A 20,836-nucleotide genomic window follows, 5' to 3' on the forward strand; every position below is an offset into this window, starting at 1 on the left:
GGAAATACAAAAATTTATGTAACAATAAAAAGATGAATGAAAAACAAACAGAAAAAAACACGATGGTTCTTTACTTTAAAGACAGAAAGTCTTTCCTTGTGAATGCGCTACACAAATACGCTTTGAATTTAGTTTTTTGCCCATAACTGTCTCTTACCAATGTGTATTAGGGCTTGTTAGTCGATTCTTTACAAACAAACTCATAATAAAATAATTAAACCTTGAACGTCCTGATTGAACCTGTTGACCATGAGGTGTTTCTGCTTCCTGATCTAATTATCTGGAATTGTTTCTTCATTATTTGTAAAGACTAATTTTAAATGATTTTGTTTACATTTAAATGTTTAATATATTTCCCCTTCGATCAGTGAAGCTGCTGCTTTAATTTCCAAATTCACCTACTCAACCTCCATTCGTCAGACCAGCAGGTGGCGCTAACAACGTGATCAGATCAGATCAGATTGAGTTTAAATTCTAACTGAACCAAAAACAGCTCTTAAAATACTCAGTTAAGACACAAAAGGTCTGTTGGAAGATTGTTTTTATGTTTTGACTAGAACATTAAAAACAGAACGTGAGTTTAAAAAAATCTAAATGACCAAAAAAGCAGTATAATCAATCCTCTGTGTGATTAAATAACACTACTTTTTTCAAATATATAATACATTTAATAAGATGATCTTCATAATATTTTTGTCATCTCATCTGATCTGCGGCCGCATGTCTTGGATACTCAGGTGAAGAAAGGGGCGTAGCTCTCAACTGACCATTACCTGCTGGTGAGTTGGCTTTGATGGTGGGGGAGGATGCCAGTCAGACCTGGCAGACCCAAACATATTGTAAGGGTCTGCTGGGAATGTCTTGCGGACTCTCCTGTCAGAAGAAGATTCAATTCCCACTTCCGACAGAACTTCCTAAATGTTCCCAAGGAGGTGGGGGACAATGAGTCAGAGAGGGCCATATCCGTTTGTCACAGTGGCCAACCGGACCAGCGGCCGCAGGGTCGTTGGTGCCTGTCATGGTGGCAACCCCCAAAACTTGCTGATGGACACCAGTGGTTAAGGATGCTAGCAAACAGAAGAAAAAGTCCTACTGGTTTTTATTTATTTATTTTTTTTGGCCTGTGAGACTGCAGAGGCAGCAGATGGATACCAGCAGTCCATGCAGAATTTGGCCCAGGTGGTCGCAGAGACAAAATCCGGGTGTGGGGAGAGTTCAGTGAGGCCATGAGCATGACTTCTGTATGGCTTAGAGGAGATTCTGGTCCACCATTTGATGCCTCATAAAGCAGTGCGCTACCAACACGGTGTGCTGCTGACCTCTACTCGAGACATTGTGGATCGGTGTGTGCAGAATACTTTGAAGACCTCCTCAATCCCTCCGGCACGTCTTCCAGTGAGGAAACAGAGTCTGGGGACTTTGGGTTGGGGCTCTCCAGTCTCTGGTGCTGAGGTCACTGAGGTGGTCAAAAAACTCCTCAGTGGCAAGGCTCCAGGGGTGGATGAGATCTGCCAGGAGTTCCTTAAGACACTGGATGTTGTGGGGTTGCGTTGGCTGATGCAGCTCTGCAATATCGTGTGGACATCAGGGGCAGTCCCACTGGACTGGCAGACCCGGGTGGTGGTCCCCTTATTTTAAAAGGGGGACCACAGGGTGTGTTACAACTACAGGGGGATCACACTCCTGAGCCTCCCTGGTAAGGTCTATTCAGGGGTTCTGGAAAGGCGGGTCTGTCGGATTGTCGAACCTTGGATTCAGGAGGAGCAATGTGGTGTTCGTCCTGGCTGTGGAACACTGGACCAGCTCTATAACCTTAGGGGGATCCTGGAGGGTGCGTGAGAATTTGTCCAACCAATCTACATGTGTTTTATGGATTTGGAGAAGGTGTTTGACCTCGTCCCTCGGGGGGCCCTGTGGGGGGTACTCCTCACGTGTAGGGTACCAGGCCCTCTGATATGGGCTGTTAGGTCCCTGCATGATCTGTGTCAGAGCTCGGTCTGCATTGCCGGCAGTAAGTCGGGCTTGTTCCTGGTGAGAGTTGGACTCCACCAAGGCTTCCCTTTGTCACAGATTCTGTTCATAACCTTTATGAACAGAATTTCTAGGGACAGCCAAGGTGTTAGGGGTTCTGTTTTGGTGGCCTGATGATCAGGTCTCTGCTTTTTGCAGATGATGTGGTCCTGTTGGCTTCACCAGAACATGATCTCTGGCTCTCACTGGCGCAATTTGCAGCCGAGTGTGAATCAGCTCCTCCAAATCCGAGACCATGGTCCTGAGTCGGGAAAGGGTAGAATCCTTTCAGGGATGAGGTCCTGCCTCAAGTGGAGGAGTTTACGTCACTTGGGGTCTTATTCACGGGTGAGGGAAAAAAGGAACGTGGCTGTGGAGAGGAAATTCTGGCCCTTCCTGCTTAGGCTACTGCCCCCATGACCCGACCCCTGATAAGTGGCCAAAAATGGATGGATGGATGGAATATTTCAGAGATTATTAGTTAAAACATCTTTTGCATGTTGTCCAGAGATGACCAAGTGTTTAGTTAGATGTTTAATCTGATAATGAGTAGCTTTTAAAACCAGCCTTTATGTGCAGCAGTGTTTCGGTCAATTATTAAAGGATTTGTCCACACACACTCACACTTGTTGCTCAAGAGCTGATTGCTGCTGCTTCATTTGTCTCGGCTGCTTTGAACCTTCAGCCTCTCCTCTCAGCACCTCCATCTGCTCCTCGCTGACAGGAAGTCATGCTTTCAGCTTTCCGTCCTCTGTGATTTAGTCCTCCAGCTGGCCTCGAGCCTGTTATCTGGGTTTCTCTCATCCCTTCCATCAGTTGATTGTCTGTTTCCAGATTTACATCAGACTGTCTCATTCTTCAGCTCATCTTTAAAGCTGCTTCCACCGATCAGTCCTGCTTGATCCAAACCTCCAGAGACACATTAAAGGTGAAGCATTTCTCATCCTCAACACACAGCTGTATTTGAAACGGAGCTGGTCCATCATCAGACAAACTCTACATGCATTGACCCATAAACATCCTGATTTAAACTGGTTTAAAACGTTTTGAACATGAAAGCAGCAGGAATAAAACAGCTGGGTGAGATGAACAAACAAACTGGACCTAATTATTTAAAAAAGGACTTCAGAACAACGTGACTCACCGTGTGTGCTGTACAGAAAATATTAATGCCGTATCAAGTTAAACTGTTTAAATCTGAATAATTGACAGGATATCAGACTGCAAAAGGACGTATTGAAGAGAGACATTTGTGAACAACAGAGCAAAAACAAAAAGATTTTTAGGAACTAGCAGGGCTGTTTCAAGGCATTTGAGGGTCCAAGGAAATATGGACCCCCACCCACCTTAAGTGCTCAAAGGAATATAATGTTATGGTAATGTACATTTGTATATTTTCAAAAAACTCAGCATCATCCAATAAAAAGACAAAGATTAAAAAGCTTACGCAGTTTGTCCTTCTATTCATTTCATAAGCTGCCATTGTCTGGGGGCCGTTGATCGGCTTGGACCCCCAGAAAATTACGTTATTTTCCTGCCTGTTGCAACAGGCCTACCAATGAGCCAGAAATGCGTCCAGCTTAATGTTGTCGGGTTTGTTTAATTTGAATACAAGAAAAGAAAAACGTTTTCAGAGTTTTAGTTCAGAGCATCTGATGCTGAGAAAAGATTGATCAGATCACTTTAAACTTTCACTAAAATCCAGATGTTTAGCTAGCGGTCACACAAATGAACACCGTCACAGGCAAAACATTATGACCCATCTTTTGACTTTTGATGATTGAGGGGATATGTGAGTTTAAAATCCACAGTCACTTTATGTTCTACATTTTTTTTCTTTTAATTTACCCTGTATTTTATTTAAAGTTTAATGACTTTTGGGGATTTAAATGTTAGACTTTATTTAAACAAACTCTCTCGCAGAGCTGTGCTTTTGCCCCAAATGCAAGGACTGGTTCCAAGTGAGCACCTTCCAGTAGAATGAGGTCCACCTTCCTGGAAACGATATTCAACTCATTAATCAAACACAACCAACCATCACAAACAACCTGTGTGCTTTAAGTCTCCACCGTGTTACATAAACCTGACTTTTTACACGTGTCTCTATTCTGCAGAAGATAAATCCTGTTGTGTTTTCATTGTGAAAAATAAAACTGAAAGTGATAAGTGAAGCTCTGCTATAAAACACTTTTCTCAGACAAGTTCAGTTTCGGGGATGTTAGATATTAAGAATTAAATTTTAATAAAACATTTTTTATTGTTTTCCATGAGTTTGTCATGTTGGCGTTTAATTTTCTAACCCACATGCAAAATCGGAGCCGGGAGACAAGGTAAGAGCAAAATAATGTTTATTAAATAAAGCGATGAGGAGTGGAGTGCTCTTGAGGAAGCTCTGACGTGCAGGGTCTGAATCTAGCGGGAGAACACAGGAGGGTGAGGAGAAGGCAGAAGGGAATGTAAGTAGTGCAGGCTGGAACAGTCTTACCAGACAACGGGGAAGTGTAGGCGCTGACGAGGGAGTTGGTCTGGCCTGAGGTACAGGTCCTTCTCAAAAAATTAGCATATTGTGATAAAGTTAATTATTTTCTGTAATGTACTGAAAACAGTAGTTGAGAGACGCAAGACCCAACACTCTGGAGCTTAAGGCCGCTATTGAAGCATCCTGGGCCTCCATAACACCTCAGCAGTGCCACAGGCTGATTGCCTCCATGCCACGCCGCATTGAAGCAGTCAGTTCTGCAAAAGGATTCCCGACCGAGTATTGAGTGCATAACTGAACATAATTATTTGAAGGTTGACCTTTTTTGTATTAAAACCACTTTTCTTTCATTGGTCGGATGAAATATGCTAATTTTTTGAGATAGGAACTTTGGGTTTTCATGAGCTGTATACCAAAACCATCAAGTAATGGAAAGGAAGGGTATTACAATTTAATTAATGACCAGAGATATTAATGATCCATACCTAGTATGGGTCCCATCTCTGGACACTGGGCTTTTCTTAAATCAGAAGAGTGTTTTTCTTATTACAGGGAAATTTAAATTCAACACTTTGTATGAACTGAGAGAGAAGAGAGAGAGAGACCTCGGAACGTTTAAGAAAAAATTATTATCTAAATTATTTTAAACAATTAACAGAAATAACTCTCTAGTGATGGATGCAAATGGAATGTAATGAGGTGGAGTGTGTGTGTTGGTGCGATGTCAGTTCAGAACCTCCGTCTGGAGAAGCGAGTCTGAGTGGGAGATGTTGTTTTGCTCCTAACAGATCGACGTTTGAACTTTAGTCAGGACAGACATGAGACGCTATCTGTGCCGTTCTACATTACCCGTCAGGGACTCTCGTGTTAGATCAGGCTGCCAGGTCCTCGGACCCTCCTCTGGTGCTGGAACAGATGAAACAGCGTCGACAGCATGACAAACCAGTCTATGGATGGTCTCCAGGTAAAAACGGCAGGTGTTTCACAGCGTCAAAGGGACTCCCCTTTGGGTCAGCGAGTTCAGCTTTTATTCTGAAGGAACCGTTGTTTTGTTGGTAACAACGACAGGATTTTCCAGCTTGACAGTTCTCAGCTTAAAAGTAAAACGCACAGATGGCCAGTCCGTACTTCACTTAGCAATGATGGACATCAGATGATCTCGAGAGCTGGCTGAATACCGAACACAAAATGGCGTTGTTCTGTTTTATTAATCTTGGTTGTTTACGATTCTTGACGAATCGCAGTGGACAGATTAAATAAACACCAGAGAAACTCTGCCACGCTTCAGAATGAAGGTTCTGATTGGACGAGTAAACAACGTGTCATGTGTTGACATTACGCGGATCAGGATGTCTAGTGCAGTTAGACCAAAGTCATATTACTCATTAAGCATATTAATCATAACATTGTGATTTCACAGATCGGTCACATGGTTATTATTGACTAACAGTTGTTTTGATTAGCTTTATTAAAATAGAGTTCTTTGATTAATTAAAAGGAAAGCGTTCTTCTTCCTTCTTCTGTCTTCTTGCTGGAATGTAAACATTAGAAGTGAATGCATGACCTCGGCTGTTCATGCACACTGGCGCTGTGTCACAAGGACAGCTGTTAGAGGGGAGAAGCGGTCCCTTCATCACGTTACAATCAATATTAGAAACAATAAAAGGCTTGAACTACTTCAGTTGTGTGCAGTGAATCTAATACATATGAAAGTCTAATATTTATCAGTACTTTACAGAGAATAATGAACTTCATCACAATATGCTAATTTTTTGAGAAGGACCTGTAGAGAGGTGCTCGAAAGGGGATCCAATCGTCGATGATGAGAGACGATGGTGATGACAAATCCAAACCGTGAAGCGAGGCAGGCGGGGGGGTTTGCTGGCAGAGCAGGTGGAGACGATGTGGAATAGAGATTTGTGAGTTATGACTGGAGAGAGCAAGGGTGGACTGCCCCATCTAGCATTCTGGCACTGTCCCGGTGGGCCGCATAGCCAAGTGGGCCACATGGGCCATCACAAACCAAACAGCCCCCACATGCACTCTAACATTCAACGTGTCGCCACGCCACCCCCCACTCTGAGGGCCGACAGCTCATAAAAATGCCAGGGCCAAATGTTGGTCCCAGTCCACCCCTGCTGGAGAGATGATGTGGAGTAATATCTGCAGCACAAGAATAGCAGTCACAAGAGGCATGAGACAAAAACAAACACAAGAAGTCTTTTACTAAAGCTCGAGACTTGGTAAAATACCCAAACAGAGTAAATCATCTGACGCTGTGTAGGTCTCAGACTGCTCCTCATATCGCCAGGTGATTGCAGCTGAGCTGCTCCCCGGAAACGTGCACCTGCAGGAGTGATGACTTGGTAGAGATTAGTGAGGGGAAATGCCTCAGACCATGACAGAGTTGTCATCTAGTTCATTTTTCTTATTATAACTCAGTTCTTCATATTTATTCCACTATGACTGTAGTTTTGCTTCGTGACCTCCCTTCACATCTGGTTTTAGTTGTCTATTTTAGCACCCCTACACTGGCTTCTGGCCTCTTTTAGAATTTCATTTAAGGTCCTTGTGTTTGTTTTCAAATATTCAGACAAATTGGCTTCACAATATCTCTCAGATCTGATTCATCCTTACCTTCCATCAAAGCCCCTTTGGTCGGCGGAGCACGGACTGCTGGGCGTGCCCAAGAACAGACTCAAATCCAGAGGGGATCGTGCCTTCTCAATACACGCTAATGGAGAGTTGTTGCATCCTTGTGCAGTCCCACCCAGATTTTTAACTACAAGTTTTTGTCTTTTCTTTTACAGTTTTTCTTGATTGCTTGAACACTATAACCAACCTTTTAAACTCAAATTCCAAAACCATAACGCCATTTTCCCAAAAGCACACCCAGTTCCCTGAACCATACACACTATTCCCTGCTTTGACACGAGTCAAATTTGGTGAACATTTACTGCTAAACTCTGCACACATCCTAACATTTTTCAGTGTTAACACTATGTGGTCATTTAGAAAGCACTAGCAGTCAATAATGTTAACTGAAGTCAGCACTGCCTGAGCTCAATTAGAGCACAATGATCCAACTGGAAACACAAGGAGTCACGATTTAACACACACCAACCAGAAGCTTTGATGGATAGGTAAAACGGCCAAAATATGCTCATTCAGGGTTGAAACAATGGATCCAAAGAGATGCAAAGAGACAGGTGGAGGAGGTCTAGGACACCAGGGTGAAGGAGGGGGAAGAGGAGGAAGTGGAAGTGGAGGAGGAGGAGGAGGTAGAAGAGGAGGTAGAGGTGGAAGAAGTGGAAGAGGAGGAGGAGATCTTGGACACCAGTGTGGAGGAAGTGGAGGAGGGATTGGAAGAGTAGTATGAATAGGAAAATTAGGTCTAGGACACCAGGGAGGAGGAGGAGGTGAGGAAGAGCCAGGGCAAGGAGACGTGGTCTTGGATGAAATTTAAGCCACTTTAGTTGGCCGTGCCCTTGTCCATGGTACGACTATGAGGGAGGCGGGGCAACGAGTCCAACTTCACTGTTGCCTCATCATCAGAACCCCCCCAGCTAGGGCTAGTAGCCTGTGATGTGGATGAGACTCCCTGGCCTGACCCAGACCAAAGACAGGATGCTGAGGTGGAATCATGTTTGTGGTGTGTGCTGTACTGTATACAAACATATGCCACTGTATATACATTGGGTGCATCTTTTGTGTTCATTGTGTGAAAAGGTTTTTGTGGGGAAGAACCACAAGCAACATAACTTGCCAGTTTTGCAAATATTATTTTAAACTTTTTTGCACCAATGTGTAAGACCATGTTGTAGTGTGTCTTTTTGAGTCCTGTGTGTGATGTCTGTGGGCAAAGTTCGGTTTTTCAGGAAGAGTGAACGGTATTGAGTGTAGAGCTTCATTTGATCTGAAAATACGATGTTTGGGAAAGTTGAGGCATTATGGATTTGTGTTTACTCTTATGGGAATACGAGGCATAGTTTCTAGAAATGTGTTTAAGCAGTCGAGAAAAACTGTAATTGCATTTAAAGTGTTTTTAAATGTTTTTACTTTTGCGTCATTTTGTGTCACTTTTTATTGTGCCGCTCTGTTTGGCCCTTGGGTCATGTGAAGGTGCAATGTAAATAAAATGACTGATTACATCAACTGTGTTGGTTTATCCTTCATGAGTAAATATGCATCATTGTTTTGATGTTTTTTTTCTTTTCATGTCTGTTTTGTCTTCTGTTAATTTTCATGTTGCCAGGTTTTGAGATTTTCTGGACTCATCAGGCCAGTCTTTATTAATGCGCTGGACAGTTCTTAAGCCCGTTTTAGTCATTTCTACAGTCTCTTCAGATGTTTCCTGCTTGACGCATGCCAATGATCTGACCCTTCTCAAACACATCTTTTCCACGACACCAGATGCATCTTTCCACATGTTGTTTAAGAAATGAGAAGCAACTCATTGCACCAGTTGGGGTTAAAAAACTTGTTGCCAGCTGAAAGATAATCACCCATGCAGTAATTATCCAATAGGAGACTCGTACCTATTTACCTAGTTAAAGCCATGTGGTGACTTTTTTTTTTTGGCCGGGTGGTGTATTATTTAACTTACAAACATATATGAGCTTTCAGCTTCTGTGGATGATTTTCAGGATATAACCGGTTTAAGCTGAGTTTCCTCTGACTGTCCATCAGACTGAGCTTCCTGTTTCTCTGCATCTGTCACTGAGGTGTTTACTGGTTTCAGGTGATGCCTTCTGACACCTGCTGAGCAACAGGAGATGTTTGAACAGGCACAAAGGACAGGTGGCAGGCAGATATGAGAACGTGCTGCTGCTGCTGCTGTGTGTGTGTGTGTGTGTGTGGGGGGGGGGGGGGGGGGGGGGGGGTTACCTGCTGACCTGACCTGGCTGACACCACCATCAATACCACCATCAGCAGCATCAGCTTTGCTCCATTAGATCATAACCTCATTATGTTTGTAGGTGTTTTATTCTTTCTTTCACTTCCTTTGCTCTGATAAATTTGTTCTCTGTTACTGTCAGGCAGCACGCGGCAGATCTCAGAACCCAACTGGGGCCGACACTGGGCCTTATGAGCTGAGTGAATGTGTTTTTCTGTTGCTGTAAACCCAAGGAGGAACCATGACAGCAAAAAAAGTGGACTGCATCAGATAATGTAGAGCAAAACTGATTATAAATGAAGAATTATGAAAAAATGAAACACGTTTAAAGAATGTGAAAAGTCCCAACATTCTCGGATACATCAAAAGGTCATTAATTGTTGTTCATATTTTGTAAGGATTGTGAAAGTCTGGTTTAATGAGGTTTAAAATAACCAACTTTCAAGGAATTAAAAAAGTTCAACTTTTATTGATTGACTGAGCAGAGCCCAAGCTCTGCAGTAAAAACAAATCATTTCCACTTGTTACAGGATACAGATGTGGCATTACAGTCACTGTTTTCAGTCATTGTCTGGTAGTTTGAATTGAACTGATGCAGTTTTCATGAAGCTTCACTGATTCAGTGTTCAGTGTAAATAGAAATGTACCAGCTGACTGTACACATTCATGCATGCGTGAGAGCGTGCACCATCCGGCTGATGTGCAGTTTGTTCAGTTGGAGCTAAAGTCCTGCTGCTTGGAGTTGCAGCAGGGTGGCTGTTTGAAGAACAGAGTCTTCTCTTTGGGATTTGTTCCACAGATCGAGCTGCAGAGGACAATTTCCCCACTTCAGTGGCTTCAATCAGCCACAGATACTTAAAAAACAACCAACTGAAATTGTTTTTCTTTTATTTATTGGATAGATTGCTTCATCACATCTAGTATCAAGCAAACAAATCATTTAAAGTCCTGCTGAACTCTGAGGTCAGAGTAAATCTGATAAAAGCTGTTTTCTTCCAAGGGAACAATAAAACAGTTTTCACATAACCACCATCAATGGAGAAGGAAAAATATCGCCCTACATTTGGTCAAATAGTTTGTTGGAAAAATAAATAGTTAGTGGTCTTGTTTGATTTAGTGGACAAACAGGTCCAGGTCACAGAAGACAAAAACCATGAGTTGGGTTCCTGTGAGACCGATGCAGTCCGACTGGCTGCCGTCCACGGTCGTGCCTGGAACGCAGGGTTTAGTCCCCAAGGTCCAAAGTGCACCAGGACCGTGGGACGGCGGGTGTTTTAGATTAATGGAGGAGGTGATCATGAGGTCATGAAGGCTTTCTTGTTCTGTGAGGTGACAGGGGGATTGAGTCTCGCTGCGAGCGTTTGTTGTTCCCACTGCACAGCGAGGAGATGGAGGCGTTGGTCGGAGCCTGTTGTTGGGGCAGAGCCCTGTGAGGGTCCAGAGGCCCCCCTCGGAGCAGCAGGATGTCCCGCACAGCGCTGCGGAATGGCCTGCTCACAAAGCAGTACAGAAAGAAGTTAACGGCAGTGTTGAGCATGGCCAGCATGTTGGACAGGTCATAGGCCAGGTGGACACGCCAGTCTCTGTGGACTGAGGACACATACAGGTGGTAGATGACCACAACGGTCCTGGGGGCCCACAGGACTGAGAAGACAGAGGTGAGGGCCAGCAGCATGGCCGTGGTCTTCCCGAGTCGTCTGGGACGTCCACGCTCCTCCTGGCAGGGCTGCTGCCTCTGCCTCAGTGTGTGGATAATCAGAGAGTTCAGAAGCAAGAAGATGCTGCAGGGCAGGAAGTAGATGATGGTCACATGGGTCCATATGAGGATGGTGTCCAGCGCCGTGGGAGGGTGGCTGTTCCTCCACATGTCTGACCACCAGAAGAAAGGAACACCGGATGCCAGCGACAGCAGCAGCACAGCGCCAATGATCTTCCTGGCTCGTTCTGGGTAGCTAATCTGTCGATGGATGAGAGGGTGGCACAGCGCCACATAACGGTCCACTGTGAGGGGGACGGTGGACCAGATGGAGGCATGGTTAGCAGCAAACTCTGCAGCACTGACCGAATGCAGCAGGAGCACGGGAACGTCACGGTGGAAAACAGCCGTCTCCAGCAAGAAGCCCACAAAGATGATGAAGAGTTGAGAGAGGATATCTGAGCCTGTGATGGCTAACAGGTAGTAGTACAGAGCCTTCTTAGTGCGGGACGCCAGCCTGGACAGGGCCACCGCCGTCAGGATGTTCACTGGAGAAAACAGGAAACAAACTCCAAAGTTTAAACAGCAGGAAGCTTAGATGTATAAAAAAATGTACATAAAAATGTACTTAATTTTCATTTTATAGACATAAACACCAAAAATGTTTTGAGTTTGTTATCAAGTTAATTTGAATTCATGCAAATTTTCCAAATCAAAGATTTTGTATGTTTGTTTAGTCTTTGGTTTTCATTTTTTACTCATTAAAAACAATAATTCTCTAATTATTTTTATGATTTTATTATCACAAATGTCCTTTTAAAAAGATACAATATTTTTGTTTAATTTTTTATATTCAATCTTCTTCTTTTATTTGTTATTATTATTTATTTTTATAAATGTAAATAAGTTGAATTATTTCCTCATACATGACTGGTGTAATGGGTTCTTTGTTTCATCTTGGTTTCTTTAGTTGTTGGTAAATTTAAACCACAAATTTAACACAAATGACTGCAAAAAAGTTTTTTCAAGCGTTAAAATTTGCATAAAAGATGTGCGAAAGGAATACTACAGAGAAATAAATTTATGTATTTTGTCTTTAATTTAACGCCTCTGGAACTGCTTTCCTCTGCAGGAAATATTTCCACAGATTGGATGACAAAAAGCTCTTCATTGATCAAGCGGTCGACTCTTATCACAGATTTATTTCCCCCTGAGGACAGCAGGTAATGCAACTTATAGGTCAATGAGATGATCCCTCTCTTTCTTTTAAAGTTTCATATAACTCTCTGCGTTTAATGAAGTAACGGACCAGAAGCTGCATCACAAGTTGAAACAAAAAAAAACTCTAATAATAGTTGGCTTGAGGGGTTATTAGTTTTATATTCAGCTGATTATGAGACAGTTACATAATTAAAACCTGCATCAGCACCAGTAAAATACCTCTAACTCCTTTCTGGATCAATTGCTCTGGTCTGGCCCAGTCCCATAACTGTGGTTTAGTTGAACCATGTACCTGGTACTCCCACACAGAGCAGGATGCTGTAGTAGATGACAGGAATGAATCCCAGGACACATTTGGACTTCTGCAGCTGATCAGGTTTCAGGTCCAGCTCCTCATGGCCGGACGCTGTTGCATTGGGCCAGCTGATCATGACCTTCGTGGTTCCCTAAAGAGAAAAATACATCAAAGACTCAGAAAAAATATATATACAACTGAATACTAAAAGAGCAGGTAAACCTAAAGAATATCTGAGTCAACCGGAGGAAGATAAGCATCACATCAGAGACGAGCAATCATTTTTAGTTGGTAAAAAAGATCAAACCATTTCGACGGATGTGTAGTTTCATCACTCTGAGGGTCAGAAACAATGTCTAATTCTAACAAACCATTAATTTAAACAGATGACAAAATTTTAAACACCTTTCTGCTGAAAAATCCAGATGTTTGCGTTAATTTCTGCCACTAATAGGAATTCCATCCATTATCTGAGCCTGCTTGTCCATGCAGGGTTGCGGGGGTGGGGGGAGGTGGGTGTGTATGTGCGTGTGTGTGTGTGGGGGGGGGGGGGGGAGCAGGCGGGGTACACCTCAGATCAGGGCAACACGAAGACACAGGACAAACAATCAATCACACACACCTAAGGACAATTTAGAGAGAGCAACCAACTTGACAGCCATGCTTTTGGACCGTGGGAGGAAGCCGGAGTACCCAGAGAGAACCCATGTGTGCACAGGGAGAACATGCACGCTCCATGCAGAAAGACCCCAGGCTGGGACGTGAACCCAGGACCTTCTTGCTGCAAGGCAACAGCTCTAACCACTGTGCTACTGTGCAGCCCCTGGCAGGAATTCTCATATCATAAATTTAATTCTGACGAGGAAATTCTTTGCACACATTACAATAATTAAAAAGCTTCAGGTCCGTTTTGATGAACGAACCATTTCAGAGTGTCTAAAGCCCCACGAGGCCCAAGAGCCGCAGGTTTGAAGAGCCCTGATCTAAACAGAGGAAACAACGAGTCAATTATCAGCTGAGTTTTTGTCGGCCAATTAAACTGTAGGCTGATAACAACAGATGGCTCCAACCCAATCAGTCTCCCATCACTCGCCATTCACACGTCTACCCAGATTAACCTTTTCACCTGTGTTTCATCATCGTGTTTGTCTCCATCTGCTCAACAACTCGCATTTCTGATTCACTTCACTCACCCGCCAACGTACTCATAGTGATAAATCATTTGTGGAAGCTACATAAACATCATCTCAGATTCAGGAAGCATCTTGTTCATGTGTCTAAATCGTGTCTTTGCTGCTGGATTCACACCTTTCATGGCTTTTAGCTGGACTGAGGTCATCTCTGTGTTTGGATGTTTTCATTCAAATTGGTAAAATGAGTCGGCTCAAACCATGTGATTAAAAAGCAGTTAGTTCGTTCACATAAAGATAATCAGAAAGAACAAAACTGCTGCATTTCTTCATAAACCGTATTTTCCGGACTATAAGCTGCTACTTTTTCCCCCACGCTTTGAACCATGCAGCTTATAATTAGGGATGCACCGATAGATCGGCATTTGATCGTAATCGGCCAATAGCGCCCCTGTCGGTTTTGATCGGAATTTTCAAAATAGCTCAAAGCAGACCGATCAGCCGTAGGGTTGTCATGGTAACCAGTGTAGCGGTAAACCCCGGTAAAAAAAAAGTTGACAATAATAACCGTCTTGTTTTTTAAAAAACTATATTATCTTGGTGAGTTTACCGTGGCTGCGGTGTAGGCGCGGTGACCCTTACCAGCCACCGTATCATCGGCTGAAGTTGCCGGCGGCACATGCGCGCTTCGTTGTTTACAACCAAAACTTTCTTGAAGCAAAAGCTGAAATAATGGCCAAAGGAGGAGACGGCAGCGCTCGGGACATTTATTATCAATCAAAGAAGACAAAGTCGGAAGTACGGGTATATTTTAGATGTTTGAAGAATGCCGAGGGACAGTTGATAGAAGACGGCTATCCTGTTTGCAGCACGTGCAGAAAAAGTGTCTGTGAAAGGCAGCAACGCTTCAAATCTCATGACACATCTGCATGACCATCACCCACAACTCTACAGTCAACGCATGGCAAGTTAACGTTAGCGTTTTAGCTAAAATGCGTGATCCGAGGATTTGGGTTGAGGGAGAATGCAACGAGTGGCTATATGAAGCAGCCGCAGCGCTGCTACCTGCATATAAACCGTGTCGCAGACACCCCCATGTTGAAATGACGCTATGCATTACGGGGCTCCCAGGGGCAGATAAGAGTTGGTCTCTCTCCGAGAATAATTATGAATTTAACAACGATTACTGCCTGATTGCACATCTGCAAAGCTCACTGGAAGGACACAAACCGAGGATGATATTTTCCTGATATAGGGTTTATTACTCAAGTAAGGGTAAAAAGTATCTGATTAGAAGGCTACTTGAGTACTGAGTATCATCTGGTCTAATATTTTTAAATGATGACATCAAACAGACATGAAATAAGAAGTTATGGGCAAATATTGGTATTTTAAAGACCAAAGGGGAAATATGTAAACAAATAAACAACATAATTACAAAATAACACATTTTAGGCAAAATTTAGACACAAACTGAGGACAATATTTCCTGACATACAGGGTTTATTTAATTGTGTGAAAATGTAGCACATTTAAAAAAAATACCGCGATAATACCGAAAACCGTGGTAATTTTGGTCACCATAACCGTGAGGTTAAATTTTCACACCGTGACAACCCGAATACAGACCATTTTAGATTAGGTTACATTTCCTTTATTCCCAGATTATGTAGTTTGTAGCACTCATTATAATGTTGTAGAAAATTTCTGGCCAATCCACGTGATCTGTATCGGTGATCAGCATTCTTTGATATCGGTATCGGTGATCGGCAGCAAAAAACCTGATCGGTGCATCCCTACTTATAATGAGGTGCGGCTTTACTGAAGATTTTCCTTCACCTGCCTTGGGGCGCTTTAGCAGAAAGTGAAACAGGTGGAAGTCAAAAGTGGAAATGGAAGAAAGTGCTCATTTTAATGTAGCACATGCAAGCAGCCGGCACGACGAAGAATTTTTTTCTAATCCATACCCCCTCATCATGGTAAGTACACGTATGAGTTCATATGTTGCCGCATTTAAGTTGAAGGCCATCGATCTGGCAGTCAAGGAGGGAAACAGTGCTGCCGCACGTAAGCTTGGCATGAATGAATCCATGGTTCGGCGCTGGAGACGGCAGCGGGAAGAACTCATTCAAGCCATCTTCACCCGGGGATGATGACAGCAACACTGTCATCGCTACAGAAAAGGTACGTGACGAAGCTCTTCTGAGGCTGTTCAACTCCGACGCCGAAGAAGAGGACTTCAGTGGTTTCAGTGCGCAGGAGGATGATGAATAAACTAATCAATAACTTTTCTATTTTGTCTGATACTGATCAGTTCATTTACGTTCAGTTAAACTATGTTTTCAATTCAGTAGATGTCCGGTAGATATCTGCGGCTTTTAGCCTGCTGTGGCTTATATAAGTACAGTTCCATGTTTTTAAAAAACTTATATTGAGGTGCGCTCTATAGTCCGGAAATTACGGTATATCTCTTGATACAGTATAAAACTGGGAAAGTCACACATTCCTACCCAAAGCTCTTGATGGTATTTTTGGTTTTAGGCACCAAGAATTTTACTTCAGACCTCATTGTTCACATCGTTTTCAAAAAAACATCAAACATCTTTGACTTTCAAACTGCAGCACTAAATCTTTCTATTTTAGGTTGCTCCCTAGCCTCTCTGGTGCTTTCTTGCGCCCTTCAGAAGGCCTTAATGTTTAGTTTGATTGTAGCTGAGAGACTTATTCTTAGAACTTGGAAATCTCGCTTTCCTCCTTTGTCAGTTGCATGGCTATGTGAAATGATAGCATGCTTATAATTGGAGGCGGTACGCCATCGCCTGGATGATACCCTATTTCCACTGAGATCTGGGGTCCTTTTATAAACCACATAAACTCCAATACAACATAGTCGGAACTATCACTGCCCATTATTATTATTATTATTATTGTTATTATTATTATTATTATTATTATTATTATTCATTTTTATATCATTTATATTGTTCACGAGTGAGGGTAGGAGGGATCGGGGGATCGACAGGCGGATTGGTTTGGCGTCTGCAGTGATGCGGACGCTGAGCCGATCTGTCGTGGGGAAGAGGGAGCTGAGCCAGAAAGCCAGGCTCTCGATTTACCGGTCGATCTACGTCCCAATCCTCGCCTATGGTCATGAGCTTTGGGTAATGACCGAAAGAACGAGATCGCGGATACAAGCGGCCGAAATGAGTTTCCTCCGTAGGGTGGCCGGGCTCAGCCTTAGAGATAGGGTGAGGAGCTCGGACATTCGGGAGGGACTCGGAGTGGAACCGCTGCTCCTCCGGATCGAAAGGAGCCAGTTGAGGTGGTTTGGGCATCTGGTCAGGATGCCTCCTGGACGCCTCCCCGGGGAGGTGTTTCGGGCATGTCCTGCCGGCAGAAGGCCCCCGGGTCGACCCAGGACACGTTGGAGAGGTTACATCTCCAATCTGGTCCGGGAACGCCTTGGGGTCCTGCCGGAGGAGCTGGTGGACAAGGCCGGGGAGAGGACGGCCTGGAGCTCCCTAGTTGGGATGCTGCCCCCGCGACCCGGACCCGGATAAGCGGAGGAAGACGAGACGAGACGAGATTTTTATATTATGGGAATTTATATTATGAGACATACCTGCCTGACAGCGATTAACTGTTGGACTGAACTGTGTATAATACACCCTAGTAGATTACCTTTTTGTGGTATGGCCTGGCTAAAATCAGCATCCTCTCTCTCTCTCTCTCTCTCTCTCTCTCTCTCTCTCTCTCTCTCTCTCTCTCTCTCGTAAAAGCTTGTTTGTTGTTGTCTTCCTTTGTATTATTTCAATTTAAATAAAAACAAAACCAACAAAAAAAAAACTCATTGTCCACATTTTCCCCAAAACATCTTTGACTTTCAAACTGCAGCACTAAATCTTTCTCTACACGACCTTGAAGATTCAAAGTTGTTAATTGTCGTTGCACAGATGTACAACAGATTTGTCTCTGCACTCAGACAGCTCTCATAAGGAGGTAGTGAGAGACGAATAAAGAACAAGACTACCATAGATGTCACACATGCACACACACGTGCGCTTCTTTCACACACTCAGTTTAAGGTGCACAAATGTAAAAGTATAAAAGTTTACATGATAAATAGACAAATCTAAAACATAAAGGGAAATATAAAGAAAAGACAATTGTTACATGGGTTATTTCATTTGGTTGTCCTTTCAGGTTTAGAAAAGCTGGCATTAAAGAGCAAGTCACCCCCTGCCAGATTCTTACTCAACTCCCACTTCCTGTTTGAAAAATGCAACAAATGCTGTTGCCTAGCAGACCGAGAGGGTGGAGCCGCTAACAAATACACACACTCACGACATTGTGACATCATAATGTACCATCTAACATCATAGTATACCTCTTAGCCAATAGCGATGGCAGATTTAAACTCAAATGCAGTGCTGAGTTTTTGCCCGACGACGGTGCATCGCTGACAGTTTTAGGCAGATTATTTGAATTTTAACTAAGATTAACTAAAGTGCAAAATTATTGACTGAATGTGTCTACAGAGCAATTAGACACTCATTTATATAGTTTATCGACAAAAAAAAAGTTGATTTGAGGGTGACTTGCTCTTTAAATTTGTGTTTTTAATTTCTTTTGGCATCAAGAAAAGATCAGAATCAGCAGAACCTGTGACTCATACTTACATACCAACTTATTCACGATGAAAACTTTGATTTTAAAGTTTGAACTGAGACAGAAAGAAACAGATGCCAAAAGTCAAATATTCCTCATTTCTATCTTGGAAAATATTTGGTCAATCCACCCCAACCTCCTCCTAGGAGACACTAATCACCTCTGGCACTAGAAGGAGCGATCTTGGGAAGGTTGTTTTTCCATTTCCTTACATACAGTCATTTTAATGCAACAATCAACTTTATTCTTCATGTAAACAACATCAGAGGAAGTTTTAATGCCCTGTGGGCTCCCAGGGGGGTGAAGAAAACAGAATGTTTTCATTATGATTATGTGACTGAAAGCTCTGTTTAGTTAAGCCTGAACTTCTAATCCAGACCAAAATGTCTCATCAGTTAACTTTGGAGGAAACATGAACTTAGAGTGGTTCTACGTTGTTTTTCAACACAAAACGTCTCACCTTTCACACATTTAATCTGAAGTTTTTCCACGAGCGGAGATAAAATGCCCAGCTCAGTATGAATAGGTGAGCGGCTCCCAGAGGAGGTGTAGTGTTTGTGCAGCGAAACGTTCAGCTGTTTGACCTCCAGCATGAAGCAGCTCAGGGACAGAGCTGCAGTCTCCTTCACAAGCGATGCTCAGCATCTAGTAAATCCTGCAGGAAACAGAACATTTCCTACAAAGCAGTGCCATTTTTGGAAGAGGATTTAAGTAAATTTTTTTTAGTATCCAGTCAACATTTTGACTTATTTCATCATTTTTTTCCTGTAAAATATTCTTATGAACTTACGTTCTTGTACTGCATCATTCATGTGCATCACCTTATCTAGTGGCGCGTTAACATGCTAACATTTCTGCGTGGTTCCTTACAAATCATGAAAATGCATTTAAGAGAAAAAAAACATTTTCAATCTGAAGCTGCAATGAGCAAAAAGATAGCGGGGACAGGATGCTGGAGCAGATTTCCCAGAGTCCAACCATCAACCTGCAAACCTGACTCAGCCTTATATAGAAACCTGATCCATTTCATCACGTTCCTCGGCTCACGACCAGCGCAGAGAAACATGATCGTTATGAATGAGAAGGTCGCGAGGCTGCCAGCTAAACGTGAGACAAAAGACCTGTAAACACTCCAGCTAATCGATAGGACAGCAGACATCTCCACACTGACCAAGGACCTCTGAAACTCTGCAGCTCAGAGAGTCCTTCTCCCGGGAGTGCTGCAGACTCTGGAAGTGGAGATCAACTCTTCTGACTCCAGAGGTGTGTAATTGAATCCTATCAGGCAGGTTTGGAGGTAAAACAATACAAACAATGCCACAGTGCAGGACAGAAGAGACAGTGAAAATCAGAATCTTGTTTCTGTTTAAAAGCTGTTTTTCAGGGTTGAGATACAGCTTCAGCTGAATCGAACTCCGACTTAATTATTCATCAAGAGATCACCTGAAACAACGGCACTGACAGATCCAAGGCTGCCAGAATAACTGCACAGCAGAGGATCATAGGTTCACATGACGACAGCAGTAAAAATGTGGATTCTGCATTAAAAGAGGATAAAAATCTGGTGTTCATCTCCAGCCGACAGACGACAGCAGAAACAAAAAACCTGTCAGATTATCATCCTGAGGCCAAAGCTCTGACCTGCTCCGAGCTGTTAGGGAGACTGAATCCAGAAGTGTGTTCTGACACATGAAACTGCAGGCGGTGTGATGAAAAACCAGGAACTCTTTCTCAGAAGAGTTTAGGCTGAAGCAAAATCTTCAGGTCAACATGAGGTCAGCTTAACAAGACAATCCAAATCAGCAAAACAAACTAATGACCTGACCCAATAAGGAGAGTCACTGATGCAGAGCTGCGGCGGTTGCACCAAAAACATATGCTTGGAATGAGCAGCATCTCAGATTTATAATTCTGGGTCTTACCTTCACATTCAGTTTTCACTGAGCCTCTCCTTCTGGAGCACAGCCGCTCTTCTTCACTGTTGATCCCCCGCCCGGGGCTCCTACAGAGTCCCTGCTGGACAGTCGGCAAGGAGACAGTGGAGTAGGAGGAGGAGGAGGAGGAGGAGAGGAATCCAGGCCGTCGGCACATCACTACAACAGCTGAGCTTTGTGAGAGGAGCGCAATGAAGACGAGGGGAGTGAAAACGAAGGGGAGGACGGGGGAGGAGACTGGTGTGTTCAAAGGGAGGAAATGGATCAAATGAAAGTGTGAGAAAAGATGATGGAACGGCTCATCGAGGCATTTTTTTTACAAGAATTCATTCTGAAGTGCCATCAGTATCAAAAAGTGACAAATTAAATCCACTTAAAGCTGTTTGACTGAAGTCTGGGTCCAAAATTCAAATACCGACCAAACCCAGCAGCTGAGCAAATCAGCAGATTCGACAATAGCTAAACTCACATAACTCATATCCTGTGAACCAGCTTAGATTGCGTTG

The 20,836-nt window shown here is 43.3% G+C and overlaps 1 protein-coding gene across 1 annotated transcript; it reads right to left on the reverse strand.

The window, feature by feature from the left end:
- Positions 1–9,832: 9,832 nt before the first annotated feature.
- Positions 9,833–20,521, reverse strand: gpr142 (G protein-coupled receptor 142). Its single transcript, XM_015962151.3, has 3 exons — positions 20,319–20,521; positions 12,596–12,749; positions 9,833–11,630 (listed from the first exon to the last, which is right to left on the reverse strand). Exons 2-3 carry the CDS (start codon positions 12,732–12,734, stop codon positions 10,690–10,692), a joined length of 1,080 nt encoding a protein of 359 aa, XP_015817637.1. The 5' UTR covers positions 12,735–12,749; positions 20,319–20,521; the 3' UTR covers positions 9,833–10,689.
- Between the last annotated feature and the right edge of the window lie 315 nt (positions 20,522–20,836).

The sequence above is a fragment of the Nothobranchius furzeri genome, chromosome 16 (assembly GCF_043380555.1).
Source record: "Nothobranchius furzeri strain GRZ-AD chromosome 16, NfurGRZ-RIMD1, whole genome shotgun sequence".
NCBI classification, from domain to species: domain Eukaryota; kingdom Metazoa; phylum Chordata; class Actinopteri; order Cyprinodontiformes; family Nothobranchiidae; genus Nothobranchius; species Nothobranchius furzeri.

Excerpts from the sequence above, each read along its gene's own strand:
- gpr142 (XM_015962151.3), bottom strand. The coding sequence starts at position 12,734 with ATGATCAGCTGGCCCAATGCAACAGCGTCCGGCCATGAGGAGCTGGAC. Across the intron at positions 11,631-12,595 it reads GCTCTGTGTGGGAGTACCAG|TGAACATCCTGACGGCGGTG; the intron begins GTACATGGTTCA and ends TGTTTTCTCCAG.